This window comes from Rhinoraja longicauda, chromosome 15 (genome assembly GCF_053455715.1).
Source record: "Rhinoraja longicauda isolate Sanriku21f chromosome 15, sRhiLon1.1, whole genome shotgun sequence".
NCBI classification, from domain to species: domain Eukaryota; kingdom Metazoa; phylum Chordata; class Chondrichthyes; order Rajiformes; family Arhynchobatidae; genus Rhinoraja; species Rhinoraja longicauda.
Window position 1 is genome coordinate 41,871,065 of NC_135967.1, and position 16,372 is coordinate 41,887,436.

The window sequence follows — 16,372 nt, forward strand, 5'->3', positions numbered from 1 at the left end:
CCACTGCCTTCTGTGGCAGAGAATTCCATTGAACCAGTACTGCAGTTCCTTCCTACATGGTTCGTTCTGCGCTGTGTCTCGCCGATGTAAAGGAGGCCTCAATTCGAGAGCACTAACAGTTACATAACAGGTGGTTGAGCATTATACACAAATTAATTTTTTGGTTCCACTCCAGATGATTTGGCAAAAAAGACCACAGACATTCAGATCACCATAATTCAGTCATCAACTTTTATTATAAAATTTTCAATTATAATTTAAAAATATTTACCAAGAAGTGTCAAATCAGAACAACTCAAAAAAAAGTACAGGTTAACACAATTCTTAAAAAATATGTAATTAATATATTTTACTCCTTTGGTCCATCACAAGTGCTTTTCTGAAAAATTGATCAAACCCAGTGCGTACATGATCCAGAATCTAGGAAAATAACTGCAGATGCTGGTGCAAATCGAAGGTGTCACAAAATGCTGGAGTAACTCAGCAGGTCAGGCAGCATCTAGGAGAGAGGGAATGGGTGACGTTTCGGGTCGAGACCCTTCTTCAGACTAAAGAGTCTGAAGAAGGGTCTCGACCCGAAACGTCACCCATTCCCTCTCCTAGATGCTGCCTGACCTGCTGAGTTACTCCAGCATTTTGTGATACCTGTGATCCAAAATCTAGTTCATCTGCAGCCTGATCCCAGTCAAAGGTTAATCAGCATTGATTTATACGTTCACTCCTTTCACATCCACTTTAAAAAGGGACATTCAACTTCCACATCCCATTTTGCAAATGTTTTAATGGTAACTGAATAAAGTCTTTAGCATTTAAAAAAAAGTATTCCATGACATATCCTCAAAGCTTCGGCCCACTGTTACAAGCAGCAATGATGATAGACACAAAAAGCTAGAGTAACTCAGGGGGTCAGGCAGCATCACTGGAGAAAAAGAATAGGTGACGTGTCAGGTCAAGCAAGACCCATCTTCAGTCTCAGTCTGAAGGAATCTGAGGAAGGGTCTCGACCCGAAATATCACCTATTTCTTTTCTCCAGAGATGCTACCTAACCCGCTGAGTGACTCCAGCTTTTTGAGTCTATCTTCAGTTTAAACCAGTTCCTTCCTGCACTTTGACAAACCTGACCCTACATCAGAATGACAGAGGAGTGTTACCATCCCTAATGGCCTTAAACAGATGAGAGGTGTAATAATTTGCTCAGAACAGATGCTGTTGTACAATCCAAGATTGAACGTTAGATACAACTCTCGTAACACAGACTATTGATATCAGAATTGTTGCAATTAAATTCAACCCCTTTATACTTAAAGTACTTTGAGCTCTGCTTTACTTCACAACAGTTCATTCTCAGCGCTAATCCTGAACAAAGATTGTTATTACCCTGGGGCAGAGCTGAGAATTCCTGGTTCTTTCACCCTCCATTTGTTTAATAGCACTTTCTTTAAGTAAATGAAAGCATTTTGAAATAGAGATCAGAATACACACAGTTGTGGATCGAACGCCACAAAGTCACCACATGGTAATTCCACCGCCACCTCTTTGTTACTAGCAGAGTTGTTGCATGACTACAGACATGCCCAAGGACTGTAACATGACTAGAACTGAATATTTTGTAAGGTTCTATAAAGTAACTCTTTAGTTCAATGCTGTTCTTCACCCCGAGTGTCCAAATGTTGTCAAATTCCATTATATTAAAATTACATGCGTTGAATATTCCAAACTTCCAAGATCTCAGAAGACCTTTCAAAATATTCCACTTCTTAAAGAACACCACTGCAAAAATCCTCTGATTCACGTTTCATTAAAATATCAAAGCATTTGATCGGTCATGGTCTTTTCAAACCGTAAGTCAAAATTCACTTTAATTTGTACATCACATTGCTTAGACAGCCAAGTATTATTAAGTTAAGATTAATTTGAATACCATTAAACCTATAATATAATGATTTTAATTCATCACTGCATAAAATATGTTAAATAGGGAATGTCAAAGTCATATAAATCTCAATATTTTCAGAACTTGCAACAGTTGCATATTCAAGTTGCTCTTGAATTTATTAAGCCATGTATATTCTAACTCGCTCCAGAATTTTGGAACAACAAATAGGGCAAGTCCTTACAGCGGAACATTCTTTGCACGTGGCTATGTGGCCACAAGGCAGAAAGACAATGCAAACATCTCGATCCCAGCAAATTTTACAGGCCTTCTCTTCCTTCAGTTTTTTCAGTTGTTCTTCTACATTTGTAGCTATGAAAACAGACAGAAAAAAAACATCAAGAACTGAAGACACGGATCCTGAAAATACTCTTGCTACTTCTGATAAAGCACTTTTGATCTGAAATGTTAACAGTTTCACTTCCCACGAATGTGGCCTGACCTGCTGAATGTTTCCAGCATTTACAGCTTGTATTTCAGACAACATAAGGTCTTGTTAACATACGAGTTTCAAGGGGAGAAGGGAGTGGGTAAATTCATTGAAAAATCCTTGAGGCAGTAATCTCTAAATTAGTGCCAGCATGACAAACAAAGTGAAAATGGAAATAGGAAGGCAAGGCAGATTAAATGTGGGACAAGAGAAGTGGCAGAATGGAGGAAGTTGGTCTTTTCATCCTTGGGACTTTGAGTTTAGTTTATTGTCACGTGTACTGAGGTACAGTGAAAAGCTTTTGTTGCGTGCTAACCAGCCAACAGAAAGACAATACACGATTACAATTGAGCCATCCACAGTGTACAGATGCTGTTGGAGTAGAGATTTAAAAATGTGGAACGATTATAATGCGTGATTACAGATTCACCACCATGACTAGCGCACACACACACACACACACAGAGTCGCCTGGCTTGGGCGCCATCTTGGATTAAGGGAATTAAGAGTGGTGCTGAGTTTAAGATGGACACGTCGTCGGACTGAGAACTTGTGGGAAAGTGACTGTGGTTGAGGAGCACTTTAAGTTGGCTGACTGATGGGTTACAGAATGTGGTGGGGAAAAAAAGTACATTTGCAATAATATAAAATAATTCAAGAATAATGAGTAATACATTTGCGAGTGGGAATAGAATAAAGAGGACTAAAATCAAGAATCAGGGTGAGAATAAAGATGTGTAAACATCAAAAAGAGTGGTGGATAAGATTGGCAAATTGATAAGCCTAAATCACATGGGATTAGTTTAGTTTATTGTCATGCGTACCGAGGCACAGTGAAAAGCTTTACAATAAAGTGATAACAAACGAAGCATGGCAAGAGTGGTGAAGGTGTGGAATTCTCTGCCTCAGAAGGCAGTGGAGGCCAGTTCGTTGGATGCTTTCAAGAGAGAGCTGGATAGAGCTCTTAAGGATAGCGGAGTGAGGGGGTATGGGGAGAAGGCAGGAACGGGGTACTGATTGAGAGTGATCAGCCATGATCGCATTGAATGGCGGTGCTGGCTCGAAGGGCTGAATGGCCTACTCCTGCACCTATTGTCTATTGTCTATTGTCTATTGTCATAAGACAAGGCGGAACTGTGTTCTTGGCAATCCTGGATAGAAAAGTGTTCCCTTCTATCAAAGTTGCACTTCCCATTTCAAATGAGTGGTGGGTGCATGGAACAAGCTGCCAGAGGAGGTAGTTGAGGCTGGGACTGTCCCATCGTACAAGAAACAGTTGGACAGGTACATGGATAGGACAGGTTTGGAGGGTTATGGACCAAGCGCAGGCAAGTGGGACGAGTGTAGCTGGGACATTGTTGGCCGGTTGTGGGCAAGCTAGGCCGAAGGGCCTGTTTCCACACTGTATCAGTCTATGACTCTGAGTTACCAAAGAGTGAAGATTATAGAGCAGATTCACAGGGAAATTACAGCAGTCTCAGAGTTGTGACATGTAGTTGTCAGTCACTCAAATGATGTGTGGAACATTGGGGAGGGGGAAGAAAGTGTTAAGAGAAGCATGTGAAGAAGAGGTCAGAGACGGAATGAGAGGAGGAGGATAGATCTCCAGGGTGATTATGAAAAGAGAAAAGGAAAACTGAAAAAGGATGTGGAGTAGTTCCAATATTTAAAAATAAAGGGGGACAAGTGATTTGGAGAAACAAAGATGAGCTCAAACCATTTAATAGAATCCATTTGGACAGATCTAAAAAAATAGCAACGGCAAGAACAGGGGGAAAAAAAGTTGATAAACTGCACTTGCTTGAAATCTGAATTTAAATGAAAATGCTGGAGATTCTCAACAAGCAAGGCATCAGAAAGAGAAAGAGAAAAAGAGAAACGCTGGCAATATTAATGGCCAACAGAACCATGGCCAGGCCCAACGTTCTTGTGCACCATTGTATCAATGCAGGAATTGGAGGTGCATGTAAGAAGCAGAGTAGGGTCATCTTGAGAAGCATCCATCTAGGCAGTTTGGGCCATTACATTAATGGTGGGAAGGATGGACTCAATGTACAAGAAGTACTTTGATTACTTGGATTAAGGAAATAATAGGTGAGCAAGCTTTTTATTCACATAATGCTGGAGTAACTCAGCAGGTCAGGCAGCATCTCGGGAGAGAAGGAATGGGTGACGTTTCGGGTCGAGACCCTTCAGCAAGCTGTTGAGGATGATGTGGGCAGATTGATAATTAAGGCACATTAAGGCAACACAGATTGAATTATGAACAATTTCATGTCAAAAAATCAATAATTGAGTTAAACACAAAAAGTCATGGCCTTAACTGTTAATAAAACAAACTGAAAAGCCACGGTAGTATGGCCATGCTAGATTGTCCCACCCATTTTAAGATACAGGTCTGCCACCGATTTTCCAGCATCTGGTGGTCCGGCATCTTTAATCCAGAGAAAATTACGAGAGCACAGATGAAATCCCCCCCTGGAAATACCCCCGAAAATGTGGCGCCCAGGCTAGGTGAGACGGCCAATCTCAACCTCATCGGGACTTCCGTGGCCAATTGAATTTGCTCCCGTGACCGGGGCTCTGGAACTCCGGCCCAGCCAGAGCGGGCAGATCTGTTCCCACAGACAACATTGAGGGCTGATATCGTGGCACCTCAGCGGACCGTTCAAGAAGTGACCCCTGATGGTCTGGCACAACGGATAATCCAGAAAGGGTCTGGAACCAAGGATGCCGGATGTCGGTGGTGGACCTGTATCTTGAAAATTTTGTGGATTGTTGCACGACGAAATCCCCCCCTGGAAATCCCCCTGAAAATGTGGCACACAGGCCAGGTAAGTGCCGAATAGGCCTAGGTGGCCTGAATGACCACATCCTGCCTCCACTGATCTTGCATTATAGGAAATCAAATATAAAGAAACCAACTCTACACATGCCAGGTGAATAATTCCACCGAGAACAAGAATGAATATCATGGGCGAAATGAAGAGGTGAACAATAAAACAGGCACCAAGAAGCAAACGGAATGGCATAGAATATGAAGGACACATTGATGTTTTGAAGGGGACTGGATTATTGGATTCTTGTCAAATAAATTTAGAGAAACTATGTTCATGGTCTGAAAGAAGAGACATGGATGTCTTTGAAGACGTCCTCTCAGTCTGAAGAATGGTCTCAATCCAAAACGTCACCCATTCCTTCTCTCCAGAGATGCTGCCGGTCCCTCTAAGTTACTTCAGCATTTTATGTCTGTCTCATAAGAAATGATGATTTCATAGATGAGGCTAATCGGATGGACTCAATGTACAAGAAGTACTTCGATCACTTGGATTATGGAAATAATAGGTGAACAAGCTGTTGAGGATGATGTGGGCAAATCGATAATTAAGGGACATTAAGGCAACACAGATTGAATTATGAACAATTTCTTGTCAAAAAATCAATAATTGAGTTAAACACAAAAAGCCATGGCCTTAACTGTTAATAAAACAAACTGAAAAGCCATGGTAGTATGGCCATGCTAGATTGTCCCACCCATTTTAAGATACAGGTCTGCCACCAATTTTCCAGCATCTGGTCGTCCGGCATCTTTAATCCAGACAAAATTACGAGAGCACAGATGAAATCCCCCCCCTGGAAATCCCCCCGAAAATGTGGCGTCAAGGCTAGGTGAGACGGCCAATCTCAACCTCATCGGGACTTCTGTGGCCAATCGAATTTGCTCCCGTGACCGGGGCTCTGGAACTCCGGCCCAGCCAGAGCGGGCAGATCTGTTCCCACAGACAACATTGAGGGCTGATATCGTGACACCTCAGTGGACCGTTCAGGCATGACCCCTGATGGTCTGGCACAACGGGTAATCCAGAAAGGGTCTGGAACCAAGGATGCCAGATGTCAGTGGTGGACCTGCATCTTGAAATTTTTTTTAAAGACATTTAGGAATTTATGGATTGTGGCACAATGAAATTCCCCCTGGAAATCCCCCCGAAAATGTGGCGCGGCGCACGGGCCAGGTGAGCGCCGAATAGGCCTAGGTGGCCTGAATGACCACATCCTGCCTCCACTGATCTTGCATTATAGGAAATCAAATATAAAGAAACCAACTCTACACATGCCAGGTGAATAATTCCACCGAGAACAAGAATGAATATCATGGGTGAAATGAAGAGGTGAACAATAAAACAGGCACCAAGAAGCAAACAGAATGGCATAGAATATGAAGGACACATTGATGTTTTGAAGGGGACTGGATTATTGGATTCTTGTCAAATAAATTTAGAGAAACCGTGTTCATGGTCTGAAAGAAGAGACACGGATGTCTTTGAAGACGTCCTCTCAGTCTGAAGAAGGGTCTCAACCCAAAACGTCACCCATTCCTTCTCTCCGGAGATGCTGCCGGTCCCTCTGAGTTACTCCAGCATTTTATGTCTGTCTCATAAGAAATGATGATTTCATAGATGAGGCTAATCGGTCGCAGGACTAAAATGGAAGTAGAATTATTCTCTTTTAGTCAAAGAAGAGGTCACGGTGAGATTTGATCGATGTGTCCATGGTCATTGTGTTGAGAGAGAGTCACAGGAAGTTGTCTCCATCAGTACTTCCTGGGCAAGATGGACGGACCTGAAGTGTGGAGAACAGATCCACGGGAGATTGGGAAATTCTCCAAACGGGTAGTTGCATGTCGGTCAGGCTGGTGGAAACAGTCAGGGAGTCATAGAGTGATGCAGCGTGGAAACGGGCCCTTCACCCCAACTTGGCCACACTGACCCACATGTCCCAGCTACACTAGTCCCACCTGCCTGCGCTTGGCCCATATCCCTCCAAACCTGTCCTGTCCATGTACCCGTCTAACTGCTTCTTAAACATTGGGATATTCCCTGCCTCAACTACCTCCTCTGGCAGCTCGTTCCAATATACCCACCACCCTTAGTGTGAAAAGGTTACCACTCAGATTCCGATTAAATCTTTTCCCCTTCACCTTAAACCTATGTCCTCTGGTCTTTGATTTACCTACTCTGGGCAAGAGACTCTGCGCATCTACACGATCTATTCATCATTTAGAATATTGTGTTCAGTTCTGGGCACCATGTTATAGGAAAGATATTGTCAAGCTTGAAAGGTTTCAGAAAAGATTTACGAGGATGTTGCCAGGACTAAAGGGTGTGAGCTACAGGGAGAGGTTGAGTAGGCTGGGTCTCTATTCCATGGAGCGCAAGAGGATGAGGGGAGATGTTATAGAGGTGTACAAAATCATGAGAGGAATAGATCGGGTAGATGCACAGAATCTCTTGCCCAGAGTAGGTGAATCGAGAACCAGAGGACATAGGTTTAAGGTGAAGGGGAAAAGATTTAATAGGAATCCGAGGGGTAACCTTTTCACACAAAGAGTTGTGGGTGTATGGAACAAGCTGTCAAAAGTGGTAGTTGAGGCTGGGACTATCCCAGCGTTTAAGAAACAGTTAAGACAGGTACATGGATAGGACAGGTTTGGAGGGATATGGACCAAGCGCAGGCATGTGGAACGAGTGTAGCTGGGACATTGTTGGCTGGTGTGGACAAGTTGGGCCGAAGGGCCTGTTTCCACTATGACTCTAATGACTCCTGATTTTGTACACCTCTCGAAGATCACCCCTCATCTCTTGCACTCCAAGGAATAGAGTCCCAGCCTACTCAACCTCTCCCTGCAGCTCTGACCGTCAAATCCTGGCAACATCCTCGTAAATCTTTTCTGTACCCATTCCGGCTTGACAACATCTTTCCTAAAACACGAGAGATTTTCCTCGTAATGGGACTCAAGTACTTGAGAGCAATGTGAAAAGAATCAGAATGGGATGATTGGATTGTTCTATAATTGAGGTCAATAGTCATTAAACTAAATTGCTCGTCAATAGACTAAATGGCCTGAACGCTAACCGTACCATGATACGAAAAATAACATTTTAACAAATCAAGACATTTTCAATCAGAATGCCAAGTGAAAGGTTAAATTACCTCCTAATTTAAAAAGGGGAATAAAATTAAATTCTAATATAAAAAGATATGCACCATGTATTAGTATTTAGTACTCTGAATAATATCAGACCAGGACATTTATAGAAAGGAACTTCAATGTTAAAAATGCATATTTTAAAATCGGCAAGTCTGAGGCTCTTGCACTTAATTGAAAAAATAAACTAACAATTAATTAACTGTGCAAAAGGGTCAGCTGCTGGGAATGCTGTTTATTCAAAGCATCAATCAAATTTCATATCAGTTCATCTTATTGTTATGCATACATCTTTGCTCAGCTAGATACTACACGACAACAGGTAAATAACATCCATGTTTCAAATTGAAAGCCGAGTCCAGTTATGGATTTAGTTTTGGAGCACGGAAACAGGTCGTGAGTTACATGTGACACTCAGTCACCTCGGTACACGTGACAATAAACGCGCCGACCAGCGATCCCGGCACACTAACACTACCCTACACATACCGGGGACAATTTACATTTATACCAAGCCAATTAACCTACAAACCTGTACGTCTTTGGAGTGCGGGAGGAAACCGGAGATCAATGGAGAAAACCCACGCAGGACACAGGGAGAACGCACAAGCTCCGTACAGACAGCACCCATAGTCAGGATCGAACCCGGGTCTCTGGCACTGTGAAGCAGCAGCTCCATTGCTTGACTTGGCAAAATTGTTGTAAAATTTCAACGTCCAAGATAACACTACAAAAGAGCGGACCTAAGCCTCAAGGGCCATAAAATCCACAGGCCAAATCCGTGAATGAATCACATGAAAAGGGATGGATGCCAGGGCTCAGAAGCCTGCAATCTTGACCTTATTGTTGGTGCAGTGCCATTGAAGTCACATTCTTTACTAAAAATCGAGGAGGAGATTAAAATAAAAATCTCTCTGGTACCTGGAGTAATGCTACCTTCCCTCAAGACGTGCTACATTTGAACACAGGCATGACATCGGTATCGCATGTGTGGAGGTTTTGTATTAAGATTACAGATTGACTCTGGATATTGAGATTGCTCAAGTCAAAGGTTAAATAGGTTTCATTTGAGGCTGAAAGATCTCATCAATTTGCAGTTGAATTTGGAGATGTTCCAAAGCAGAATGACATGTTCCTGTGCACCAGATCATTCCTCGTCCCCGACTAAAGGTACAGCACTGGGAGAAGGGAGCATGTTCTGGAGAAGGTGAAAGGAATGATCAAATTAAATGTGATAAAGAAAGCTTGGGGTACCTAAACATTGCTTGGACTAACGCATGTAGAAATGGGCCATCACTGTTCAATTAATTTCGGTTTAAAGGGCTGTCCCTTGATTTATTCCACTCGAGGAGGTTTGATGGGGGGGGATGAGCAACCAATGCAATGGTGTATTACCTTCTTTCTGCCCCTTGTGTTCCTGGTCTTGTGCTTTTACCTCGAGAGCCAGAAGATCTTCAACCAGGGAATCCGCAGACTTGTACGTATCGCGTGCCATTTCAATCTTCTTTTTCACCAGCTGCGTTATCAGCATCTTGTCAAATCCCATTTCAAGAGCACCCAAAACGGCAGGACTCTGCATCAATGAGCTTTCTGAAAAAGCTAATGCAGAGGGCAAAGATCTATTACAGTAAATCTGTTGCTCCAAGAATAAAGAATATTTAATCGGCCAAATAGTGCTCGCTGAGGGATGCAACGGAACCTTAGTTTCATTAATAATCTAGTGGATAATCATTCCAAACATTCATGGTTCAACATATTGTTGATGTCAATGTTATAATATTGCATTTCAAAATATGCTGCACATTAGGGTGGCATGGTGGCACAGCGGTAGATTTGCTGCCTTACTGTGCCAGAGACATGGGTTCATAGAAACATAATAGATGTAGGAGTAGGCCATTCGGCCCTTTGAGCCAGCACCACCATTCAATATGATCATGGCTGATCATCCAAAATCAATACCCTGTTCCTGCTTTTTCCCCACATCCCTTGTCCCCGTGGTTTGATCCCGACTACGCGTCCTTTTCTGTATGTTCTCCCCGTGACCTGTGTGGGTTTTCTCCGGAATCTCCGGTTTCCTCCCACACTCCAAAGATGTACAGGTTTGTAGGTTAATTGGCCTGGTATATATGTAAATTGTCCGCAGTGTGTGTTGCATCGTGTTAGTGTGCAGGGATCGCTGGTCGGCACGGACTCAGTGGGCCGAAGGGCCTGTTTCCACGCTGTGTCTCTAAACTAAACCAAACTAAACAAAAATACCAACCGAATTCGGAATGAGGAGAAAGACCATCTTGTGGCAGTGCTCGATTCTGAAACAAAAACAGTTACATTTAAGTTGTGGTCAGTAACAAACTAAGTTTGAACTTTGCACACTCAAGACATCAGAACAAGCAGAGTTGCCACAAGCATAATGCTCCTCATAGAAACAAAAACCCATTAAAGACAGGTCTCTTGCCAACATAATTCCTCAATGCTTAAATGAGTTGGCAAACTGAAGGTTAATTACATGAAGATAGGAGGTAATTGGTACCCGAGTCAGGGCAAGCTAGCATTTGGCAGCATTTTAAGAGGCATATTTTGTGATATTGATTGGTCATCATTTCTGCCAGATGTGCAACACAGTTACATTCTCACTGATTGTTCAATAATATCTTGAAAATATCAGTCTGAAGAAGGGCCTCGACCCGAAACATCACCCATTCCTTCTCTCCATGGATGCTGCCTGCCCTGCTGAGTTACTCCAGCATTTTGTGTCTTTCTTTGAGGTATTCACCAGGATCTTTAACCTATCATTATCTCTGGCTAAGGTCCCCAAGTGCCTGAAGTCGGCTACCATAGTGCCGGTGCCGAAAAAAGCAAAAATCACCAACCTGAACGACTACCGTCCGGTTGCCCTAACTCCTATAGTCATGAAGTGCTTTGAAAGGCTGGTCCTCTCACACATCAAATCCAGCATCCCTGATTCACTGGACACATCAATTTGCATACAGGGCAAATAGATCCACAGAGGACGCCAACTCTCTGGCTCTTTACACTGTCCTGACTCAACTGGAGAGACAGGGCACGTACGTGAGGATGCTATTCATTGACTATAGCTCTGCCTTCAACACGGTCATCCCCACCAAGCTCATCACCAAACTCCACCAGCTAGGCCTCAGCTCGTCGTTATGCGACTGGATCCTGGACTTCCTGCTGGAGCGACCGCAGGCACTGAGAATGGGCCCGCACCTGTCCTCCACTATCACCCTGAGTACCGGCACACCACAGGGCTGTGTTCTGAGCCCCATGCTCTACTCCCTCTTCACACACAACTGTGTTCCTGCATTCGACACCAACACCATTGTCAAGTTTGCAGACGACACAACGGTGATCGGGCTGATCACCAACGGCGATGAAACAAACTACAGAGTGGAGGTGCAGAACCTGGCGGACTGGTGCTCTGATAACAACCTGTCCCTAAATACCACCTAGACCAAGGAGCTGATCATTAACTTCCGTAGGTCACACAACGGGGAATACGCCCCGATCTTTATCAACGGGGACAGTGTGGAGAGAGTGTTCAGCTTCAAGTTTCTGGGCACTCACATTTCGGAGGACCTAACATGGTCCAATAACACTGCTGCGCTGGTCAAGAAGGCACAGCAACGACTGTTCTACCCAAGAACACTGAAGAAGTCTGGTCTACCCCAACAGCTGCTGACGACATTCTACTGCTGCACCATAGAGCATTCTAACACATGGCATCCTTGTGTGGTATCTCAGCTGCACGGAGGCAGAGAGGAAAGCTCTTCAGCGGGTAGTCCATAGAACTCAGAGGACCATCGGAACACAGCTACCAGCCTTGGAGGGCATCTACAACACACGATGCCTCAGAAAAGCCACCCGCATCCACAAAGACTCTTCACACCCCTGCAACAGTCTGTTCGAACTTCTACCATCGGGCAGACGATACAAGGCCTTCTATGCCCACACCTCCAGACTCAGGAACAGCTTCATCCCCAGGGCCATAGCTGCTATGAACCGGTCCTGCTGAGCCGGATGGTCACACCGCACAGTGAATCGGCACAGATCTACTTGCATTTTATTCTGTTTTAAAACTGTCACAATTTGTTTCATTGGGTTGTTTAAATTAATACTGACTAGCTAATTAATTTATTGCATCATATGGGAGGCGCATTCCCAATCTCGTTGTACCCCTGTACAATGACAATAAAGATATATTGTATTGTATTGTATTGAAAAACTGCAAACTGCATGCTGGCTTCAGTGAGGCATTAACATTACTGGTCTGATATAAGTGACCAAAGGTAAACCATTCCAAAGGGGGGGGAAAAAAAAAAATCAGGGATGAATATATTACTCTATGTAGATTATTTTGAAACATAACACGGTCATATTGATCAAAAAAGCATGACATTGTTCAAGTACTAGCTAAAGACAACAAAATAAAAAAGTTCACGACGACTGAACCTGGTGCCCATATTTTTAATCGTTTGACACAGATCCTTTTTTCTAAGTTAAGTTTTAAAAGGTATTCATGGTTATTGGGAGAAGGAAGCGACCATTTAAAATTTTACAACTCTGCTTTTCAAAAATCAAGCTCTGCATCATATATCTAATAGTTTTCAGTATAGATCGTTGCAGTCAAGGATGAGAGGGAGAGAATAAAGTTGAAAGAAAGTATCATCCTGCACTGATATTTTTGATTCAAGTACCTCAGTTGACCATTGTTGAAAATTTGAAACCATGAATTAAGAATAAAATTTGTTTCTGGCTCTGGAACTGAACCCAACAGTTCAACAAGTCAACTCATAGATGAGATTACTTGCGGTATTCCCCAAAGAATCAACACTAAACTTTCAACACCGTCTAAATGAATCATGTGGACAATGAGAACGTTAATTAGATTCGAAGTTGACCTTTGTTCAGGCAGACGTCGAGAGGTTTGACATGTGACCAAGGAACGAGCCACACAATGGAAAATAAGTAATTTGATTTAGATAAATGTACAACCAGCTGATTACATGCATCGTCTGAAAAGAACAAGACGGAATAAGAATGAGAACAAGATGTCGCACACGCATGATTGAAGAAATGATTAGTTCCGTTTATTGTATTGTCAGGTGAAAGGCCTGATTGGAGTGGATGTGGAGAGGATTTTTCCACTTGTGGGAGAGTCTAGGACCAGGGGTCATTTAATCCTCAGAATTAAAGGATGTTCCTTTAGGAAGGAAATTAGGTGGAATTTCTTTAGTCAGTGGCTGGTGAATCTGTGGAATTCTTTGCCACAGAAGATTGTGGTGCCCAATGGATATTTTTAAGACAGAGATAGTTAGATTCTCAAGCACCTCATATTTCGCTTGGGCAGCTTACAGCCCAGCTGTATGAACATTGACTTCTCTAATTTAAGATAATTCCTCTGTCCCTCTCTTCCCCTCCCCCTTCCCAGTTCTCCCACTGTCTTCCTGTCTCCACCTATATCCTTTCTTTATCCCGCCCCCCCTGACAATCGTCTGAAGAAGGGTCTCGACCTGAAACGTCACCCATTCCCTCTCTCCTAGATGCTGCCTGACCTGCTGAGTTACTCCAGCATTTTGTGATACCTTAGATTCTCGATTAGTGTGGGTGTCATGGGGAGAAGACAGGAGAATGAGGTTAAGAAGGCAAAATTAATCAGCCAGAATGGCAGAGTAGACTTGATGGGCCGAATGGCCTAATTCTGCTCCTGTTATGACCTTAAGACTCTTGGATCTCAAGATGGGGATGATGCGGTGGTCTTGGAAAAGATCCTGGAGTTACACTAACTGCTTAACTGAAGAATTGTATCTGCTGGATTGGACAGGTTTGGAGGGATATGGATCAAACACGGGCAGGTGGGACTAGTGTAGCTGGGACATGTTGGCCGGTGTGGGCAAGTTGGGCCGAAAGGCCTGTTTTCACACTGCATCACTCGATGACTCTATGTTCAAAGTCAATAGTCCTGGTCGATTTTACTCAAAGCAACATAAACCTCGGTGACTCGATAAGAATGCAAACAAAGTATGAAGGGTGATGGCATCAATAATAATTATTTGAACAAATTAAAGATACCTGGGGAGACCATTTTAAACTCTGCAAGTGTTGGAATATAATTGATGTTAGTTCCTCTCTAGGGATTCGATTTTCTGGAATACATTATTGCCTGCTGTGGTAGCTACTAACTCAAATACTGCCAAATTTGTTGCGAGTTTAGGCAAACATTATGAATAAAAGAATACTGCTCTTGTCGATAATATCTGCACCGTTTTGTCCATCAAAAGAGTTCGTGTTGAATGAGCAAACAAGGAGAGCTCTGGAGTGCTCTTGCCTCAAAGAGATTATAAAGTATCTCGAGTAATCAATGTAATCCAAGCATCACTGTGTGATTTGAAGATGAAAGGAATAGCTGAAGAAGGGTCTTGACCTGAATCGTCACCCATTGAGTTTGAAGAAGGGTCTCGACCTGAAATGTCACCCATTCCTTCTCTCCAGAGATGCTGCCTGACCCACTGAGCTACTCCAGCTTTTTGTGTCTATCTTAGGAATAGCTGCTGTTTTGCTTTCCACTGGTTTCAGATCTTCATCAGCAAGATCACACTAACTTTAGAAATGGCATTGGAAGCACTTTACCGATACTAAGTGCTGTGGAACATCCTGAAGTCTTAAAAGTATCACGTGAAGGCAATTCTCCCGAAGACAAAGAACTGCTGAATTCACCAGTACACCACGAGGATCGGTGAAGGAAAACATGTCATCATTGGTTATCCAACCATGAAACAGTTTGCAGAGCAACAACGAACCGTTGTTAGTTAGGTTAATTGGCTGCTAAAATGGGCCCTGAGGTGCAGGGAGTGGATGAGAAAGTGGGATAACATGGGACGAGTGTGAAGAGGTGACCCATGGTCAGCATGGACTCAGAGGGCCAAAGAGCCCATTTCCACGCCGTATCTCTGAACTAGACTGAAAAACATGGCTGAAACTTGCTGTTGCAGCCGCTCAAGTGCATAGTAAAAACCTTTATTCCAGGATAAAGGTTATGTTAGTTAATTGAATGTGGAACTGACGATCAAAAAACTGCATTTCACTCCAACCACCCGCGTCCAATCCCCTCTAATCTCACACAAAAATTAGAGTGTAGGGGGGGCCGCCGAGAACGATGGGAGGACCTGGCGGGAGGGGAGGGGGGGGGGGGGATGTGGAGATTGAGGGGGGAACCCGGGGGGAGGCCAACGGCAGGCCTGGTTCGCCACTTTCTGCTGCGAGCAGCAGATAAATCTGTTCGATGAACTTTAGGTAATTTTGTCGGCGCCAGTAACGTGGCATCTCGTGTGCACTGCCTAGGTGAGGTCGGCTGTGTGATTTTACCGGATGTATGCAAAACAAAGCATTTTACCACTGTACCGAGGCACAGGTGGCAATAAAGTATTGTAGTGGGTCTGGACGCAGCAGGAATCAGGCAAGACGCCAGGTAAGGATTAACAATAACTTTAATGTAGCATCAGAACATCCACTCTCTTCAGTCTCCCGCACGAGTAACTCTAGCCCCTTCTGGTAAACCCCGTAGCACCAGACCCCTTACAACCCTGTCCACTCAGTGGCGAGGGGGATGACCCAGGGAGTGGCCTAATCCCCCCTGTCCACTCAGTGGCGAGGGGGATGACCCAGGGAGTGGCCTAACCCCCCCTCTCCACTCAGTGCGAGGGGAATGACCCAGGGAGTGGCCTAACCCCCCCCCCCCCCCCCGTCCACTCAGTGGCGAGGGGGATGACCCAGGGAGTGGCCTAACGCCCCCCGTCCACTCAGTGGTGAGGGGGATGACCCAGGGAGTGACCTAACCCCCCCTGTCCACTCAGTGCCGAGGGGGATGACCCAGGGAGTGGCCTAACCCCCCCCCGTCCACTCAGTGCCGAGGGGGATGACCCAGGGAGTGGCCTAACCCCCCCCTGTCCGCTCAGTGGTGAGGGGGATGACCCAGGGAGTGGCCTAACCCCCCCCTGTCCACTCAGT

At 44.2% G+C, this 16,372-nt stretch overlaps 1 protein-coding gene across 2 annotated transcripts in view; it reads right to left on the minus strand.

Annotated features, from left to right (window-relative positions):
- Positions 1 to 613: 613 nt before the first annotated feature.
- LOC144600430 (E3 ubiquitin-protein ligase XIAP-like) overlaps positions 614 to 16,372 on the minus strand; it is a 31,301-nt gene continuing 15,542 nt past the window's right edge. For both annotated transcript variants that reach the window (XM_078412022.1, XM_078412020.1), the window contains exons 5-7: positions 10,611 to 10,656; positions 9,746 to 9,949; positions 614 to 2,246 (exon numbers count right to left, since the gene is read on the minus strand). In XM_078412022.1, the coding sequence (XP_078268148.1) occupies positions 2,056 to 2,246; positions 9,746 to 9,949; positions 10,611 to 10,656 (441 nt within the window). In that variant the 3' untranslated portion in view covers positions 614 to 2,055. The remainder of the gene's footprint in view (positions 2,247 to 9,745; positions 9,950 to 10,610; positions 10,657 to 16,372) is intronic.